This window comes from Apodemus sylvaticus, chromosome 1, assembly GCF_947179515.1.
Source record: "Apodemus sylvaticus chromosome 1, mApoSyl1.1, whole genome shotgun sequence".
NCBI lineage: Eukaryota > Metazoa > Chordata > Mammalia > Rodentia > Muridae > Apodemus > Apodemus sylvaticus.
The window spans coordinates 37,463,273-37,479,088 of NC_067472.1; the positions used below are offsets into that span (position 1 = coordinate 37,463,273).

General features: G+C 40.3%; 1 protein-coding gene across 1 annotated transcript in view; it reads left to right on the top strand.

Annotated features, from left to right (window-relative positions):
• Window positions 1–15,816, top strand: part of Pgm5 (phosphoglucomutase 5) — a 193,203-nt gene that overhangs the window by 27,571 nt on the left and 149,816 nt on the right. Inside the window, exons 2-3 of the mRNA XM_052188060.1 lie at window positions 89–251; window positions 6,719–6,865. Of these exons, the coding sequence (XP_052044020.1) occupies window positions 89–251; window positions 6,719–6,865 (310 nt within the window). The remainder of the gene's footprint in view (window positions 1–88; window positions 252–6,718; window positions 6,866–15,816) is intronic.

The following is a 15,816-nucleotide window of genomic DNA, read 5'->3' on the forward strand; positions in this document are numbered from 1 at the left end:
ACCTCTTGACAGAGCCTGGGGTACTTTCCTGTCTAAATGCCTTCAATTCCATGAAACTTGGACTGACTTTTTCCCCCATACTTTTTAGATTGGTCGACTGATTATTGGGCAGAATGGCATCTTGTCTACACCTGCAGTCTCCTGCATTATCAGGAAGATCAAGGCAGCTGGTGGGATCATCCTAACTGCCAGCCACTGTCCTGGAGGACCAGGGGGAGAGTTTGGAGTGAAGTTTAATGTTGCTAATGGAGGTATGTGGTTCCAAATATGCCTTAACTGATGCTGTCTCTCATATAACATCATACTCTCTGATGGCAGGCAGTCAAAGTGGAGAGGAATCAGCTCAGAAAAATTCAATGAGATGATTCTAAGAAAGTAATGCATAGCCTCTCAGATGCACAGGGCTAGTCTCTTGACCATCTGTAGACAAAGCCAAGTGAAAGACTGGATAGTTGACAGTTAGCTGCTACAAGAGGACTCTGGATTTTAAAGTTAGAACATACCCCAAGGGCCATTTAAAACATCCCTTTCATTCTGCAAATGAACAATTGAAGCCCCAGGAGGCTGCGTTACTGTGGAAGGTCACAAGGTTACTCAGAGAGAGACAAATGAATTTTAGTCCAAGTCTCAATCTCAGTGGAGACTTTTATTATATATGTAAGGTCATTTAATTTGTTCTTAGATTTATAGAAATGTGTAGAGTGTCATAAATGGACTCCAGCTATCCATCCCTATACTTTTCTCATTTTGGGAATCATTTCTGCCCCCTGTGGTATTTTAAGGCAAAATTCAACATGAAGACATTCCATACCTAAGTATTTTTGTGTTCATTTTTAAAGACCCGTCCCCACACAGCTATAGCAACATGCTGTGCTGTTTAGTTTTCTTGTGACAAACTCCTGACACAAAGCAACTTCAGGAAAGAAGGGTTTACTTTGGCTCACAGTCTGAGAGGACACAGTTCACCACAGGGAAGGTGTACAGGGGGAGGAGTAAGAGGCTGCTGAGGGGTGGGAGGGTGAGTGAGAAGGGAGGGGAGCAAAAATTGGCTTCTTTGTATTTCTCCTTTATTCAGTGTAAGGTCTCAGTCCATGGAATGACGCCCTGCGCTTGGGGTGGGCCTTTTCTTTCCAATTAAACCTTTGTAGAAACACCCTTAAGAGATGTGTCTCCTGAGTGATTCCAAATCCAGTCCAGTTGACAATGAAGACTAACCATCACACATATCTAACATAAATAATTCCAGTCCTCTGAAACCATCTGAAACCTAATCTCTAGTCACTTTCCCTTGCGGTGATCGTCAAAGTGTTATTTACAGCTGTTTCATTTAAAAAATAAAAGATGCATATCAGAACTGTACATTGGTTCACTAAGACTTTTCAATCTTTTTAAATCTAGAACATCAAACATGTTTGCTTTATGAGAGCATAAGCTGAATTTTAATAAAAAGCAGTTATTATTGTGAATTATTCATGGCACCAGGGAAAACAGCACAACAATGTATTTTAAAAAAAGAAGAATTTGTTATTGTTCCTCCCCCATGGGCACTTAGTACATTGTTTACAAATAAACTATTTGTAAATCGCTCATATTGAATGTTAACAAACACAAAGACACACACACACCAAGACACACACAGACACACACACACCACATACACAGACACAGACACATACATGCACATTCACACACACACAGACACAGACACATACATGCACACATACACATCCTTACACACTAACCACAAGGAAAAACTAGAGCACATTTACAAGTGTTGAGGGCATAATCACCAATAATCAATAATAGTATAGAAAAATTACCAAGTCACAAAAGTAGACACAAAAAAAATGGAAGAAAGTAACAGAGAGCCAAGGAAACAACTAGAGACCAGTCATCTGAGTGGGTGGGGTAAATACTATGAGAAATACCCAAGAATATAGATGGATTCGCTTCTTCAATTAAACTATGTAGCTATAAAAAAGATGGATGGCTATAAAAAAGAGCCATCTCATCTCCTTGCTGTCTGTAGATGACTCTTTGAAGCTTTAAGAGCACACATGAGTCAAAAGGGAAGGAGCAAAAAGAGATAGTTCTGGAAGATAGACACCAAAGGAAATGAAGGCTGGCAGCACTTAGGTAAAATATAACTCAAGTCAAATAATTATTACAAAGTAAAAATAAGGTCACCTTGTAATGACAAAGGGAATAGTTCATTAAGAACCTATGAGAGTTATGAGTTATACGTGCTCAATGCTGAGGTTCCTGAGTACTTAAAGCAAATCTTAATGGATACAAAGGAAAAAAATGAGTATCAGAATAACAATAGTACGGTACTTCAATATCCAATTTTCATCAATGGGTAGATCAACAAAACAAAGATTTTAAGAAAATATGGTATTTGAACTGCACTTTGTACCAAATAGACCTCACAGGCATGAAGAGAACTTACTGCCTCATGACAGCAGGATATGTTCTTTCCCAGGACGTGTGGAACATTCTTCAGTTAGACAATAATATAACAAACTCAAGAATCATATGGACAGCTATTGCCTTATATTTGATATGATGACTACTATGGAAATAGTAAGAGATAAATGTTTGAGAGGATAGGAAGAAGGAGAAGCCTATAACAATCGGCAAGAACACAAATTGGTATAACCATTAAGGAAACAATATGGAGAAAAATGGAACTCCCATATGAGCAAGCCATCCCTCTTCTGACTCTAAATTCAATGACACTTGATCACTGTAGTGCAAGAAAATATGCACTGCCATTTTCTTTGTAGCATTGCCCACAATAGCTAATGTCTTAGTTGGGGTTTTATTGCTGTAAACAGATATCATGACCAAGGCAAGTCTTATAAAGGACATTTAATTGGACTGTTTACAGGTCCATCATCATCAAGGTAGGAACATGGCAGCATATAGGCAGACATGGTGCAGGAGGAACTGAGAGTTCTACATCTTCATCTTAAGGCTGGTAGTGGAAGACTGACTTCTAGGCAGCTAAGAGGAGAGTCTTAAATCACATATCTACAGTGACACACCTACTCCAACAAGGCCATACCTTCTAATAATGCCACTCCCTGGGCCAAGCATATACAAACCACCACAGCTAAGATATAGAAACAACCCAAGTATCTGTTAATAGTTGAATAGATGAAGAATGTAATAGATACACAATGGGATATTATCAACCTTAGAAATGAATGTACTTTCATTTGTCACAACATGGACCTGGAGGATATTCTGTTATGTGAAATACTCCTGCATCCACAAGTCAGCTGACAACGGTCTGGTCTGTAACTCTAGTTTCAGGGGGATATGATGCCCTCTTCTGGACACTGTGGCCACTAAAGACATGTGGTGCACAGATAAATATCAAGGTTAAACATCCATACACATAAAATAAAAAGTAAATTGTAAAAACAAATGAAGATTCACCATGCTCTCTGACTTCAGTTTCTCCAATTAGAGAAGGTAGTAATACTTGTGTTTTTGATATTAATCTCCACATAACATACCCAATATGTTATGTGCAAATTTTCAGACATATATGCTCACATGAGGACCCCATAGTCCTGTCTATGACCAAAACCCAATACAGCTAGAATTAGGCTGATGTTCTGGGATTAATCAGGTCATGGCAAGTGCCAATGTAAGAGCACAGGGTGGATCCAGAGTCAGGCAGGTGGACGATAATGATTTTGCACACTGCAGGAGCTTCAGTATGACAGTTTCAGAAGTATTAAAGGGAGTAGTAACAGTGGTGACAGTAAATGAAGTAAGTCACAAGGATGGAGCATATTAAGGAGCTTTTAACACATTAAAATGTTTTTAGTTAGCCCGTGAAATGATGGTTTCAGTATGTCATCTCCCTATGTATATGTCATTGTACTTGGCTCAGATGTGCCCCTGCTTCTAAGGACTTCAGCATGGGTGACTAAGTGATGTCACAGATCACCATCTAATTGGCTAGAACTTGCTTTAGCTTCAGAATCCAGTGTGCTTTGGCATTAGACTTCAGACATCATAAAAATGATATACACAGCAAAATAATACAGTATGGCACCTGGAAGGTGTGTGTGCATGTGCGTACCTTCTTTAATTTGGCAAACCTAAAAATGCAAACACAGAACATGATTCTTCATTTTTTAAAAACCTTTGTGAAGGGCGAAGACTGTTAAGGAGAGCCTAGGGAGATGGTCCAATAGTTAAGAGTGTGCATCCTTGTTCCCTTCCACAGGACCCAAGTGTGATTCCCAGCACCCATGTCACATGACTCCCAATTATCTATAACTCTCCCTCCAGTGGATCCAAGCCCTCTTGCCTCTGTGGATACCTGTATTCATGTGTATAGACCTACACACACTCACACACATAATTAAAAAGAGTAAAAATCAAATAATTTAAAGATGTATTAAAATTGTAAGGAGTGAAGGAAAAAGGATCTGTGAATTTCTTGAGTGTATGTATGTATGTGTTTGTATGTGTGAGTGTGTATGTGTATATGTGTGTGTGCATACACATATGTATAATTATGTGCATACATGAAGGCCAGAGGTTGACATCAGATGGCTTTCTCTGTCACTGTCCTCCACATTGTCCTTTGAGGCAAGGCCTCTCTCACTGAACTAGGAATACATTGATTGGCTAGCCTAGCTGGCCAGTGAACTCAATCCTTCTATCTCCCTGCCCTGTCCCCTTGCACTAGGGTTGCAGGTATGAATTGCTATGCCTGGCTTTTAGGTTGTGATTGTGCTGAGGATTCAAGCTTAGGTCCTCATGGTTGTGTGGCAAAGCACCTTACAGACTGGTCCATCTCCCAGGATTCTGTTTGCTTGAGGTTCTCATCCCATGCGAGACAACTGTTGATGTAACCTATGAGGCTTTCCTGCCAATTGTGCTGGGGTAGAGCCTTGTCATTCCTCTTTATAGCCATTGCCCCCTAAGAAGGCAGCTTTCTTCAATACAAATGTATTATGAACCGTATATATTTTTATTTTTTCTAATACTTGTATTAAAAATATAAAAAAGAACATCTAGGTAATATAATTTATTTAACATATTACATTAAAATATTTTAATATATAAATACAAAACATTATAACCTGTAACTAACAAAATTTTGATATGTATTTTACAGTTGTAACAATTTACAATTTTAGTTTGAATAGTAACATTTTCAGGTACTCAGTAGCTAAATATGGTGGATGGTCATCTTATTGGACAGTACAGCTTTGTGGAACAGGAAATGAGGTGAATCTAGAAGCAATTCTCGTTCAATAGACAGTTACAATATAGTCAGCAACTATGATTCACATACAAAACTACCTAGCTGTCTTTAATATTGTACACCATTCTGTAATGAGAATTCTGGAATTTTTATTTCTTTAAAAAACACAGAAATAGTATAAGAATATGTTTCTTGTTTTAATCTCAGGTATGGGATATGGGGATGCTTCACAGCAGCTGACTCTGATTTGCCCCATGCTCTAGCAGAGCTGTGTTTTTGCCAGCTGTAGACAGTTTCTGTGATAGTGTGACATTTGGAATTCTTGGAACTTTTCAGTGGGTATATAAATACTAGGGTCCCTAGAAAGAGACAGGGCTGGTGGTTGTTGGTTCTTCAGGGTGGTTGGTTGCAGTTTGTTAGTAGCTGTGTTCAAAGAAGAAACAAGAAGAAATTAGATTCAGATCTCTCTCTCTGTCTGTCTCATCTCTGTCTCTGTCTCTCTGTCTCTCTGTCTCTCTGTCTCTGTCTCTCTCTCTCTCTCTCTCCTCCTCCTCCTCCTCCTCCTCCTCCTCCTCCTCCTCCTCTATCCTTATTTTCCCCTTATCTAGTGATAGGGGGTGAAACCAGGGGATAAAGGGCTGGAAAAAAACGAGTCCATAAAGTCTCTAAGACCAACCACACCATTCAATTTCTTTTCTCTCCTTTCTTTTTTCTTTGTTTTCTCTCCTTTCTTTTCTTTGTTTTCTCTCCTTTCTTTTCTCTCCTTTCTTTTCTTTCTTTCTTTTCTTTCCATTCTCCAAGACCAAACAAACAAAAAACAACTAAGGCTTGTGTGAAGATACAAATGTTTAAAAAGAGGAGGAAACCAATTACTGTTTGGTTGTCATGCTCATCTCATTTAAACTCATCTAACTCCATCACTGTTGCCAATCTGACCTTCTGAGGAAATATATCAAGCAGTTTTAGCTACCTCTCATTTTTAAAAACTAAGTTGTGATGGCGAGTATGAACTGGAAAAATAATGAATTTATCTGGGCAACATCACGTATCAATGAGACAACAGTGTGGAGTAGAAATCATTTTCTTGAGGTGCTTGGGGAGCTGTGGTTTAAATCTGGAATCCCCCCTTCTGTCAAGTACATATCCTGTTTGTGTCTCATATCCTGAACAAAGCTGATTACATAATCGGGTCTCCCCAGCAGGTGCAAAACTATTTTTAGAGTGTATGTATCATTGCTTAGAAGTGGATTAAAACAAACATGTGGGTTGTTCATCTACACAGAACAGGAAGGGCTGATCAAATATCCTTCATAGTGAATGAATACAACATGGGAGATACATGGGCTAATTGAACTGTAAATCTTTGTTCATTGTGTAGAGACCAAATGAGTCCCTCCTCACTAGTGCAGGAGGCTGGTAATGCATCTCTGATAGAAATTATAGAGGCTTTAAAATAAATGCATTTTGGATGTCAAATTTTAGGTCCTGCACCAGATGCTGTCTCAGACAAAATCTACCAGATCAGCAAAACAATTGAGGAATATGCCATATGTCCAGATCTGCGAATCGACCTATCTCGACTAGGAAGACAAGAATTTGACCTGGAGAACAAGTTCAAACCATTTAGAGGTAACAGATATCTTGAAAAAGTCAGAAAAATTTCATGCATGGGGCAACCTTCCAAGAGGGGTGCATATGGTAGATTCTAGGTATTCATGAAGTGTAGCAGTCCTGGTTGGTGATCAGTGGTTTCTGTAGGGAAGGATACTCATAAGAATTACTGAAGAGTGGCACTGGATGAGTAGTTGGAAAGTATATGCAGTACAGAAAGAAACTGGAGAAACCTTTGTATTAGATCTGGATACTTTCAAAAGCCACTCTCCAAACTGTATCATTTCCAACATAGGACAAGGTTTGTAGCATCAAAGCATACACAGAGTACACCGCAGATCGGCAAGACTTGCTTGTCAATAATTTCTAAGCAATTAAGGCAAAGATGCGAATTAAGTGAGCAACGGGTTGTTACATTTCCCATGGGAGGTAGGCATTCCTTTGCCAGGCCAGAGCCATGCTTCACACACCATGGTTGATCACCTGCTCTATACCAAGTACTGTCTCTAGAGATTTTACAAAGGAACTCAGTAACTCCTGAGCCTTTTTAGGCAAGTTGTTCAAGAATAAACAGACGGTCTGATATACAATGTAACCACAGAACTCGGGAGACTGAGGAAGCAGGATCAAACGTTGGAAGCTAGCCATGGCTCCACAGAGAGGTGTTGTCCCCCAAAAGGGAAAACAACCAGAATGAGTTTGACAAATATTATATAGTTGAGTGAGTAAACTATAGAAGAACTAAGAACAGAATTAATTAGTTTCCAGATTCAGTTTGAATACTGTAACAATATCCACACTGTGAATGTGCACCTTGCCCCACTTTATTCAATTAAAATTGTACAGAAGGCACATAGGTAGCAATAGAACTACTTGCCATCTTTTATTCTTTCAGTTTCTCTACAAGATTGGGCACAGTTTGCATTCCAACGGCGTCCTCATTTTACAAGTAGTTCATCTAGACTAAAAAGATGAACTATCATGGGCACATGGTTTTTAAAAATATAATATTTTTAATTCTTCAAGAATTTTATGCATTCATTCAATGTATGAAGTGAATGAATCCTATTCACTCCTTCAACTCCTCCTCATAAGTCCTCCTGGATTCACTTTCCCAACCTGTGCACAAGATTTTTAAAGTCAGAGAAGAACTTAAAATAGCAAAAGCACTGGTTACTGACACCAAGTCTTACTTGGAAAGTTTTCTTTTAAATTTATTTATAATTTATATATAAGTACACTGTAACTGTCTTCAGACACACCAGAAGAGGGCAAGATTGTTGTGAGCCACCATGTGGTTGCTGGGATTTGAACTCAGGACCTCTGGAAGAGCAGTCAGTGCTCTTAGCTCCTGAGACACTTAGAAAGTTTTGAGTTGATATTTGCTCAGATAGTGAGCATTTCTGGAAAGCTTTGTCATACTAGAAGCAAGAGTGCCCACATAAACAATAGAGTATCATTATTTGGTCTTCAATATTATCATACATGTAAACAATGTATCTTGATCATATAAATAATGTATCTTGATCATAATTACCTCCAACTACTCCCACACACTTCACTCTGTCTTCCTCTCATATTCACGCTCTCTCTCTCTCTTCCCATCTTTCTCTTGTTTTGCTCTTCTTATTTCTTTTTCTTTTTCTTTTCTTTTTCCTTTTTGGCTATTACAAGCACTTTTTGTACTTTTTTATTTTTTATTTGATATATTCTTTATTTACATTTCAAGTGATTTTTTCCTTTCCTGGATCCCCCCCTCCCTGAAAGTCCCATAAGCCCTCTTCCCTCCCCCTGTTCCCCAATCAGCCCCTTCCCACTTCCCTGTCCTGGTATTCCCCTACACTCCTGCACTGAGCCTTTCCAGGACCAGGGGCCACTCCTTCTTGGGCATCATTTGATATGTGAATTGTGTCTTGGGTATTCCAAGCTTCTAGGCTAATATTCGTTTATCGGTGAGTGCATACCATGAGTGTTCTTTTGAGACTGGGTTACTTCACTTAGGATGATGTTCTCCAGTTCCATCCATTTGTCTAAGAATTTCATGAATTCATTGTTTCTAATGGCTGAATAGTATTACATTGTATATATATATATATATATATATATATATATATATATATATATATATATACATATCACATTTTCTGTATCTATTCCTCAGTTGAGGGACATCTGGGTTCTTTTCAGCTTCTGGCTACTATAAATAGGGCTGCTATGAACATAGTGGAACATGTGCTGCCCTGTTGGAACATTGGTTGATCCTGTTTGCTTGATCTTGTGGAGGTAACCATAAATGCAGTGAGCTTCTAGGTACAATGGCAATGCCATATGTAGAGGACAGGACTTAACACCACTCTTCCCCATCCCCCACCTCTTACATTTTTCTGCCTTCTCTTCTGCAGTGTTCACTGTGCATTGCCAGGGGAGGGCAGTGATAAAGACATCCTATTTAGGGCTGAACACTCACTAATTACTTATCAACACTTGGACAAGTTATGAGTCCTGTATTAACTCCTTTCCACTTTAGAAGAAGCTTCTGGAGCCAAGGTTGAAGGCAACACTAATCAATGGGTATAAATATAAATACATATAAATGATATAAATACCTATTTGGCAGTTTGGTAACATGCTCACTTTACAGTAATAGAGTTTCCCTACAGCCCATGAGCTCCTGGCTTATAGGCTTTTGACCAGGTTTATAGTTCTAGGAATTAATTACCTCCTCCAAAATAGGTCTCAAATCTAATTCAAAAGCAATTGGTTACCCCTATAACCTCCATGCTGCTTTTGCACCAGTGAAACGTTTGTGCTTTTATTAATCTAGTTAGGAGTGCACACATGTAAAAATATGCTCATGTAGACAACCAGACAACTTCATCTGTGTTATATCTAACAAAATAATTTAAATATGCCTGACTATAAATGATTAGAAAGAGAGTTGTGCGGCGCCTTTCCTGCCCGGAGGCCACTTCAGAACTCGGCCTCCCACCAGTCAGGAGAGGAGGATCCATCTTGGTTCCGTACTCCAGGAATCGGACAGACTGAGGTACACAAACATAATCCGAGGCCAACACCGCGGTGGTCTGAGCCCGACGGGCGTTGGCCTGCACCCAGGCCCTGGGCGGGTCGGGGGGCCATCGGGGTGCCAACCCAACCAGGAGGTTTTTTGCCCAGGCCTGCGAGCGCGCCGCCGCCATTTTGCCTGCAGGACGACAGAGAGCTCAGGCGGGCAGACCTGTAACAGGCATAGCCTAAGGCTAACAAAGCGGGGGTCCAGGCCCCAAAAGGCACAGGACTGACCCCAAGAACTGGGCGGCTTGGTGGGCCATCTGTGAGTCAACCCGCCCAGGTGATTGTTAGCAAAGCAGACTCTCCCGGCGCTTTCAGGGAGCGCGGGCGCACACGCCCGCCATCCTAGTCACCTGGCAAACCCAATTAACAGTCAAAGCCGTAGGGGAACTTTGCTCGGACCTTGGCCTCCCAGGCTTTTGCCTGGACTCAGGGACTGGGCGGCCAGGCTAACCTTGTGTGCGATAGCCCGGTTGGCAGATCGGCTGCCCAGCGGAGTGAGCGGAACTCAGGGGAGGTCACAGTAGCATACACCCTCGGCACTCCCTGGGAGTGCACACGGGCTCCATCTGCTCCACAGACACAATCTGGGGCAAGGCCTCAGGCAGAAGCCCTTAGCTCTACTCTCTCCGCTTCCGGATCCAGATCAGTCTGGGCGGCAGCATTACATCTCCAAGTCCTGCAAGTGGCTAGCTGGGCTTCCGGGCGGCCAGCTGGGAGAAGTCAGTGTGCTCCAGTGAATCCAGCGGGCCCCAGCAGGAGCCTTCGGGTGCCTGCTTTGGGATCTGAACAGCCTGGGCAGCAGCACACTGTCTACAAGCAGTGCAGGAGGTAAGCTGTGCATCAGAGGCCAACTGGGAAGGGGCAGCTTGCACTGGTGAGTCCAGCACTGACAAGATAAACTAACACCAGTGAGATCTAGATGGCAAAAGGCAAACGCAGGAACGTCACTAACAGAAATCAAGGCAATATGGCAACATCTGAACCCAATTCTCCTCTACCAACATGTCCTGGATACCCCATCACACCAGTAAAACAAGATTTGGATTTAAAATCACTGGTCATGATGCTGGTACAGGAACACATGAAGGTCATACATAAAGAAATTCAGGAGACAATGGATCAAAAGGTAGAAGCCCTTGCAAGGGAAACACAAAAATCATTGAAAGAAATCCAGGAGAATACAAAAGCCAACAAGGAGGAAATGCAAAAAAACACTTAAAGAAATACAGGAGAACTTTGCTCAACAGGCTGAGGTCATGAAAGACGAAACACAAAAATCTCTTAAAGAAATACAGGAGAACTTTGGTCAACAGGCTGAGCTCATGAAAGAGAAAACACAAAAATCTCTTAAAGAATTACAGGAAAACACAAACATGCAAGTGAAGGAGCTAAGCAAAACCATCCAGGATCTAAAATCAGAAGTAGAAACAACTAAGAAAACTCAAAGGGAGACAACTTTGGAGATAGAAAGCCTTGGGAAGAAATCAGGGGACAGAGATACAAATATCAACAACAGAATACAAGAGATAGAAGAAAGAATCTCAGATGCTGAAGATTCCATAGAAACCATGGACTCAACAGTTAAAGAAAATGCAAAATGCAAAAAGCTTGTAACCCAAAATATCCAGGAAATCCAGGACACAATGAGAAGACCAAACCTAAGGATTATAGGCATAGAGGAGAGTGAAGATTTACAACTTAAAGGGCCAGCAAATATCTTCAATAAAATTATGGAAGAAAACTTCCCTAACCTAAAGAGAGAGATGCCCATGAATATACAAGAAGCCTACAGAACTCCAAACAGACTGGACCAGAACAGAAATACTTCCCGTCACATAATAATCAAAACACCAAATGTTCTAAACAAAGAAAGAATACTAAAGGCAGTGAGAGAAAAAGGCCAAGTAACATATAAAGGAAGACCTATCAGAATCACAGCAGACTTTTCACCTGAGACTATGAAGGCTAGAAGGTCCTGGGCAGATCTCATGCAGACTCTAAGAGAACACAAATGCCAACCAAAACTACTATATCCAGCAAAACTCTCAATCACCATAGATGGAGAAACTAAGATATTTCATGACAAAACCAAGTTTACCCAATATCTATCCACAAACCCGGCCCTAAAAAGGATAATAGGAGGACAACACCAATACAAGGAGGGAAACTTCACCCTGGAAAAAGCAAGATAGTAACCTTTCATCAAACCCAAAAGAAGTTAAGCATTCAAATTTAAAAAATAACGTCAAAAATGATAGGAAGTAACAATCACTATTCCTTAATATCTCTTAACATCAATGGACTTAATGCCCCAATAAAAAGACACAGACTAACTGAATGGATACGTAAACAGGACCCTACATTTTGCTGCTTACAGGAAACACACCTCAGGGTCAAAGACAAACTCTACCTTAGAGTAAAAGGCTGGAAGACAATTTTACAAGCAAATGGTCTCAGGAAACAAGCTGGAGTAGCCATTTTAATATCAGATAAAATTGACTTTCAACCCAAAGTCATCAAAAGAGACCCTGAGGGACACTTCTTGCTGGTCAAAGGGAAAATACAAAAAGAAGAACTGACAATCCTGAACATCTATGCCCCAAATGTAAGGGCACCCTCTTTTGTAAAAGAAACTTTATTAAAACTAAAAGCACACATTGCACCTAACACAATAATTGTGGGTGACTTCAACACTGCACTTTCCTCAATGGACCGATCAGGAAAACAGAAACTAAACAGGGACACAATGAAACTAATTGAAGCTTTGGACCAATTAGATTTAACAGATATATATAGAACATTCTATCCTAAAACAAAAGAATATACCTTTTTCTCAGCACCTCATGGTACCTTCTCCAAAATCGACCATATAATTGGTCACAAGACAGACCTCAACAAATATAAGAAGATCGAACTAATCCCATGCCTCCTATCTGATCACTATGGAGTAAAAGTGGTCTTCAATAGCAACAGAAACAACAGAAAGCCCACATACACGTGGAAACTGAACAATACTCTACTCAATGATACCTTGGTCAAGGAAGAAATAAAGAAAGAAATTAAAGACTTTTTAGAACACAATGAAAATGAAAACACAACATACCCAAATCTATGGGATACAATGAAAGCAGTGCTAAGAGGAAAACTCATAGCGCTGAGTGCCTCCAAAAAGAAAATGGAGAGAGCATACATTACCAGCTTAATGACACACCTGAAAGCCCTGGAACAAAAAGAAGCTATTTCGCCCAGGAGGAGTAGAAGGCAGGAAATCATCAAACTCAGGGCCGAAATCAATCAAGTAGAAACAAAGAGAACCATACAAAAAATCAACAATACCAGGAGCTGGTTCTTTGAGAAAATCAACAAGATAGATAAACCCTTAGCCAGAATGACCAAAGGGCACAGAGAAAGTATCCAAATTAACAAACTTAGAAATGAAAAGGGAGATATAACAACGGAAACTGAGGAAATCCAAAAAATCATCAGATCCTACTACAAGAGCCTATACTCAACACAACTGGAGAATCTGGAGGAAATGGACAATTTCCTTGACAGATACCAAATACCAAAATTAAATCAGGACCAACTAGACCATCTAAACAGTCCCATAATGCCTAAAGAAATAGAAGGAGTCATAGAAAGTCTTCCAACCAAAAAAAGCACAGGACCAGATGGCTTCAGTGCAGAATTCTACCAGACCTTCAAAGAAGAGTTAACACCAATACTCTTCAAACTATTCCACAAAATAGAAACAGAAGGAACACTACCCAATTCCTTCTACGAAGCCACAATTACGCTGATACCAAAGCCACACAAAGATCCAACAAAGAAAGAGAACTTCAGACCAATTTCCCTTATGAACATCGATGCAAAAATACTCAATAAAATTCTTGCCAACCGAATCCAAGAACACATCAAAACGATCATCCACCATGATCAAGTAGGCTTTATCCCAGGAATGCAGGGTTGGTTCAATATACGGAAATCCATCAATACAATCCACTACATAAACAAACTCAAAGAACAAAACCACATGGTCATTTCATTGGATGCTGAAAAAGCATTTGACAAAATTCAGCATCCCTTCATGCTTAAAGTCTTGGAGAGAACAGGAATTCAAGGCCCATACCTAAACATAGTAAAAGCAATATACAGCAAACCGGTAGCCAGCATCAAACTAAATGGAGAGAAACTTGAAGCAATCCCACTGAAATCAGGGACCAGACAAGGCTGCCCCCTTTCTCCTTATCTTTTCAATATTGTACTTGAGGTACTAGCTCGGGCAATTCGACAACATAAGGAGGTCAAAGGGATACAAATTGGAAAGGAAGAAGTCAAACTATCATTATTTGCAGACGACATGATCGTCTACCTAAGTGACCCAAAGAATTCCACTAGAGAGCTCCTACAGCTGATAAACAACTTCAGCAAAGTGGCAGGTTATAAAGTCAACTCAAGCAAATCAGTGGCCTTCCTATACTCAAAGGATAAGCAGGCTGAGAAAGAAATTAGGGAAATGACCCCCTTCACAATAGCCACAAACAGTATAAAGTATCTTGGGGTGACTCTTACCAAACATGTGAAAGATCTGTATGACAAGAACTTCAAGACTCTGAAGAAGGAAATGGAAGAAGACCTCAAAAAATGGGAAAACCTCCCATGCTCATGGATCGGCAGAATCAATATAGTTAAAATGGCCATTTTGCCTAAAGCACTATACAGATTCAATGCAATACCCATCAAAATCCCAACTCAATTCTTCACAGAGCTAGAAAGAGCAATTATCAAATTCATCTGGAACAACAAAAAACCCAGGATAGCTAAAACTATTCTCAGCAACAAAAGGAAATCTGGGGGAATCAGTATCCCTGACCTCAAGCAATACTACAGAGCAATAGTGTTAAAAACTGCATGGTATTGGTACAGTGACAGACAGGAGGATCAATGGAACAGGATTGAAGATCCAGAAATGAACCCACACACCTATGGCCACTTGATCCTCGACAAAGAGGCTGAAAACATCCAATGGAAAAAAGATAGCCTTTTCAACAAATGGTGCTGGTTCAACTGGAGGTCAGCATGCAGAAGAATGCGAATTGATCCATCCTTGTCTCCTTGTACTAAGCTCAAATCCAAATGGATCAAGGACCTCCACATAAAGCCAGACACTCTGAAGCTAATAGAAAAAAAACTGGGGAAGACCCTTGAGGACATCGGTACAGGGAGAAAGTTTCTGAACAGAACACCAATAGCGTATGCTCTAAGAGCAAGAATTGACAAATGGGACCTCATAAAATTACAAAGTTTCTGTAAGGCAAAGGACACCATCAAGAGGACAAATCGGCAACCAACAAATTGGGAAAAGATCTTCACCAATCCTACATCAGATAGAGGGCTAATATCCAATATATATAAAGAACTCAAGAAGTTAGACTCCAGAAAACCAAACAACCCTATTAAAAATGGGGTACAGAGTTAAACAAAGAATTCTCACCTGAAAAACTTCGGATGGCGGAGAAGCATCTTAAAAAATGCTCAACTTCATTAGTCATTAGGGAAATGCAAATCAAAACAACCCTAAGATTTCATCTTACACCAGTCAGAATGGCTAAGATTAAAAATTCAGGAGACAGCAGGTGTTGGAGAGGGTGTGGAGAAAGAGGAACACTCCTCCACTGCTGGTGGGGTTGCAAATTGGTACAACCACTCTGGAAATCAGTCTGGCGGTTCCTCCGAAAACTGGGCACCTTACTTCCAGAAGATCCTGCTATACCACTCCTGGGCATATACCCAGAAGACTCCCCACCATGTAATAAGGATACATGTTCTACTATGTTCATAGCAGCCCTATTTGTAATTGCCAGATGCTGGAAAGAACCCAGGTATCCCTCAACAGA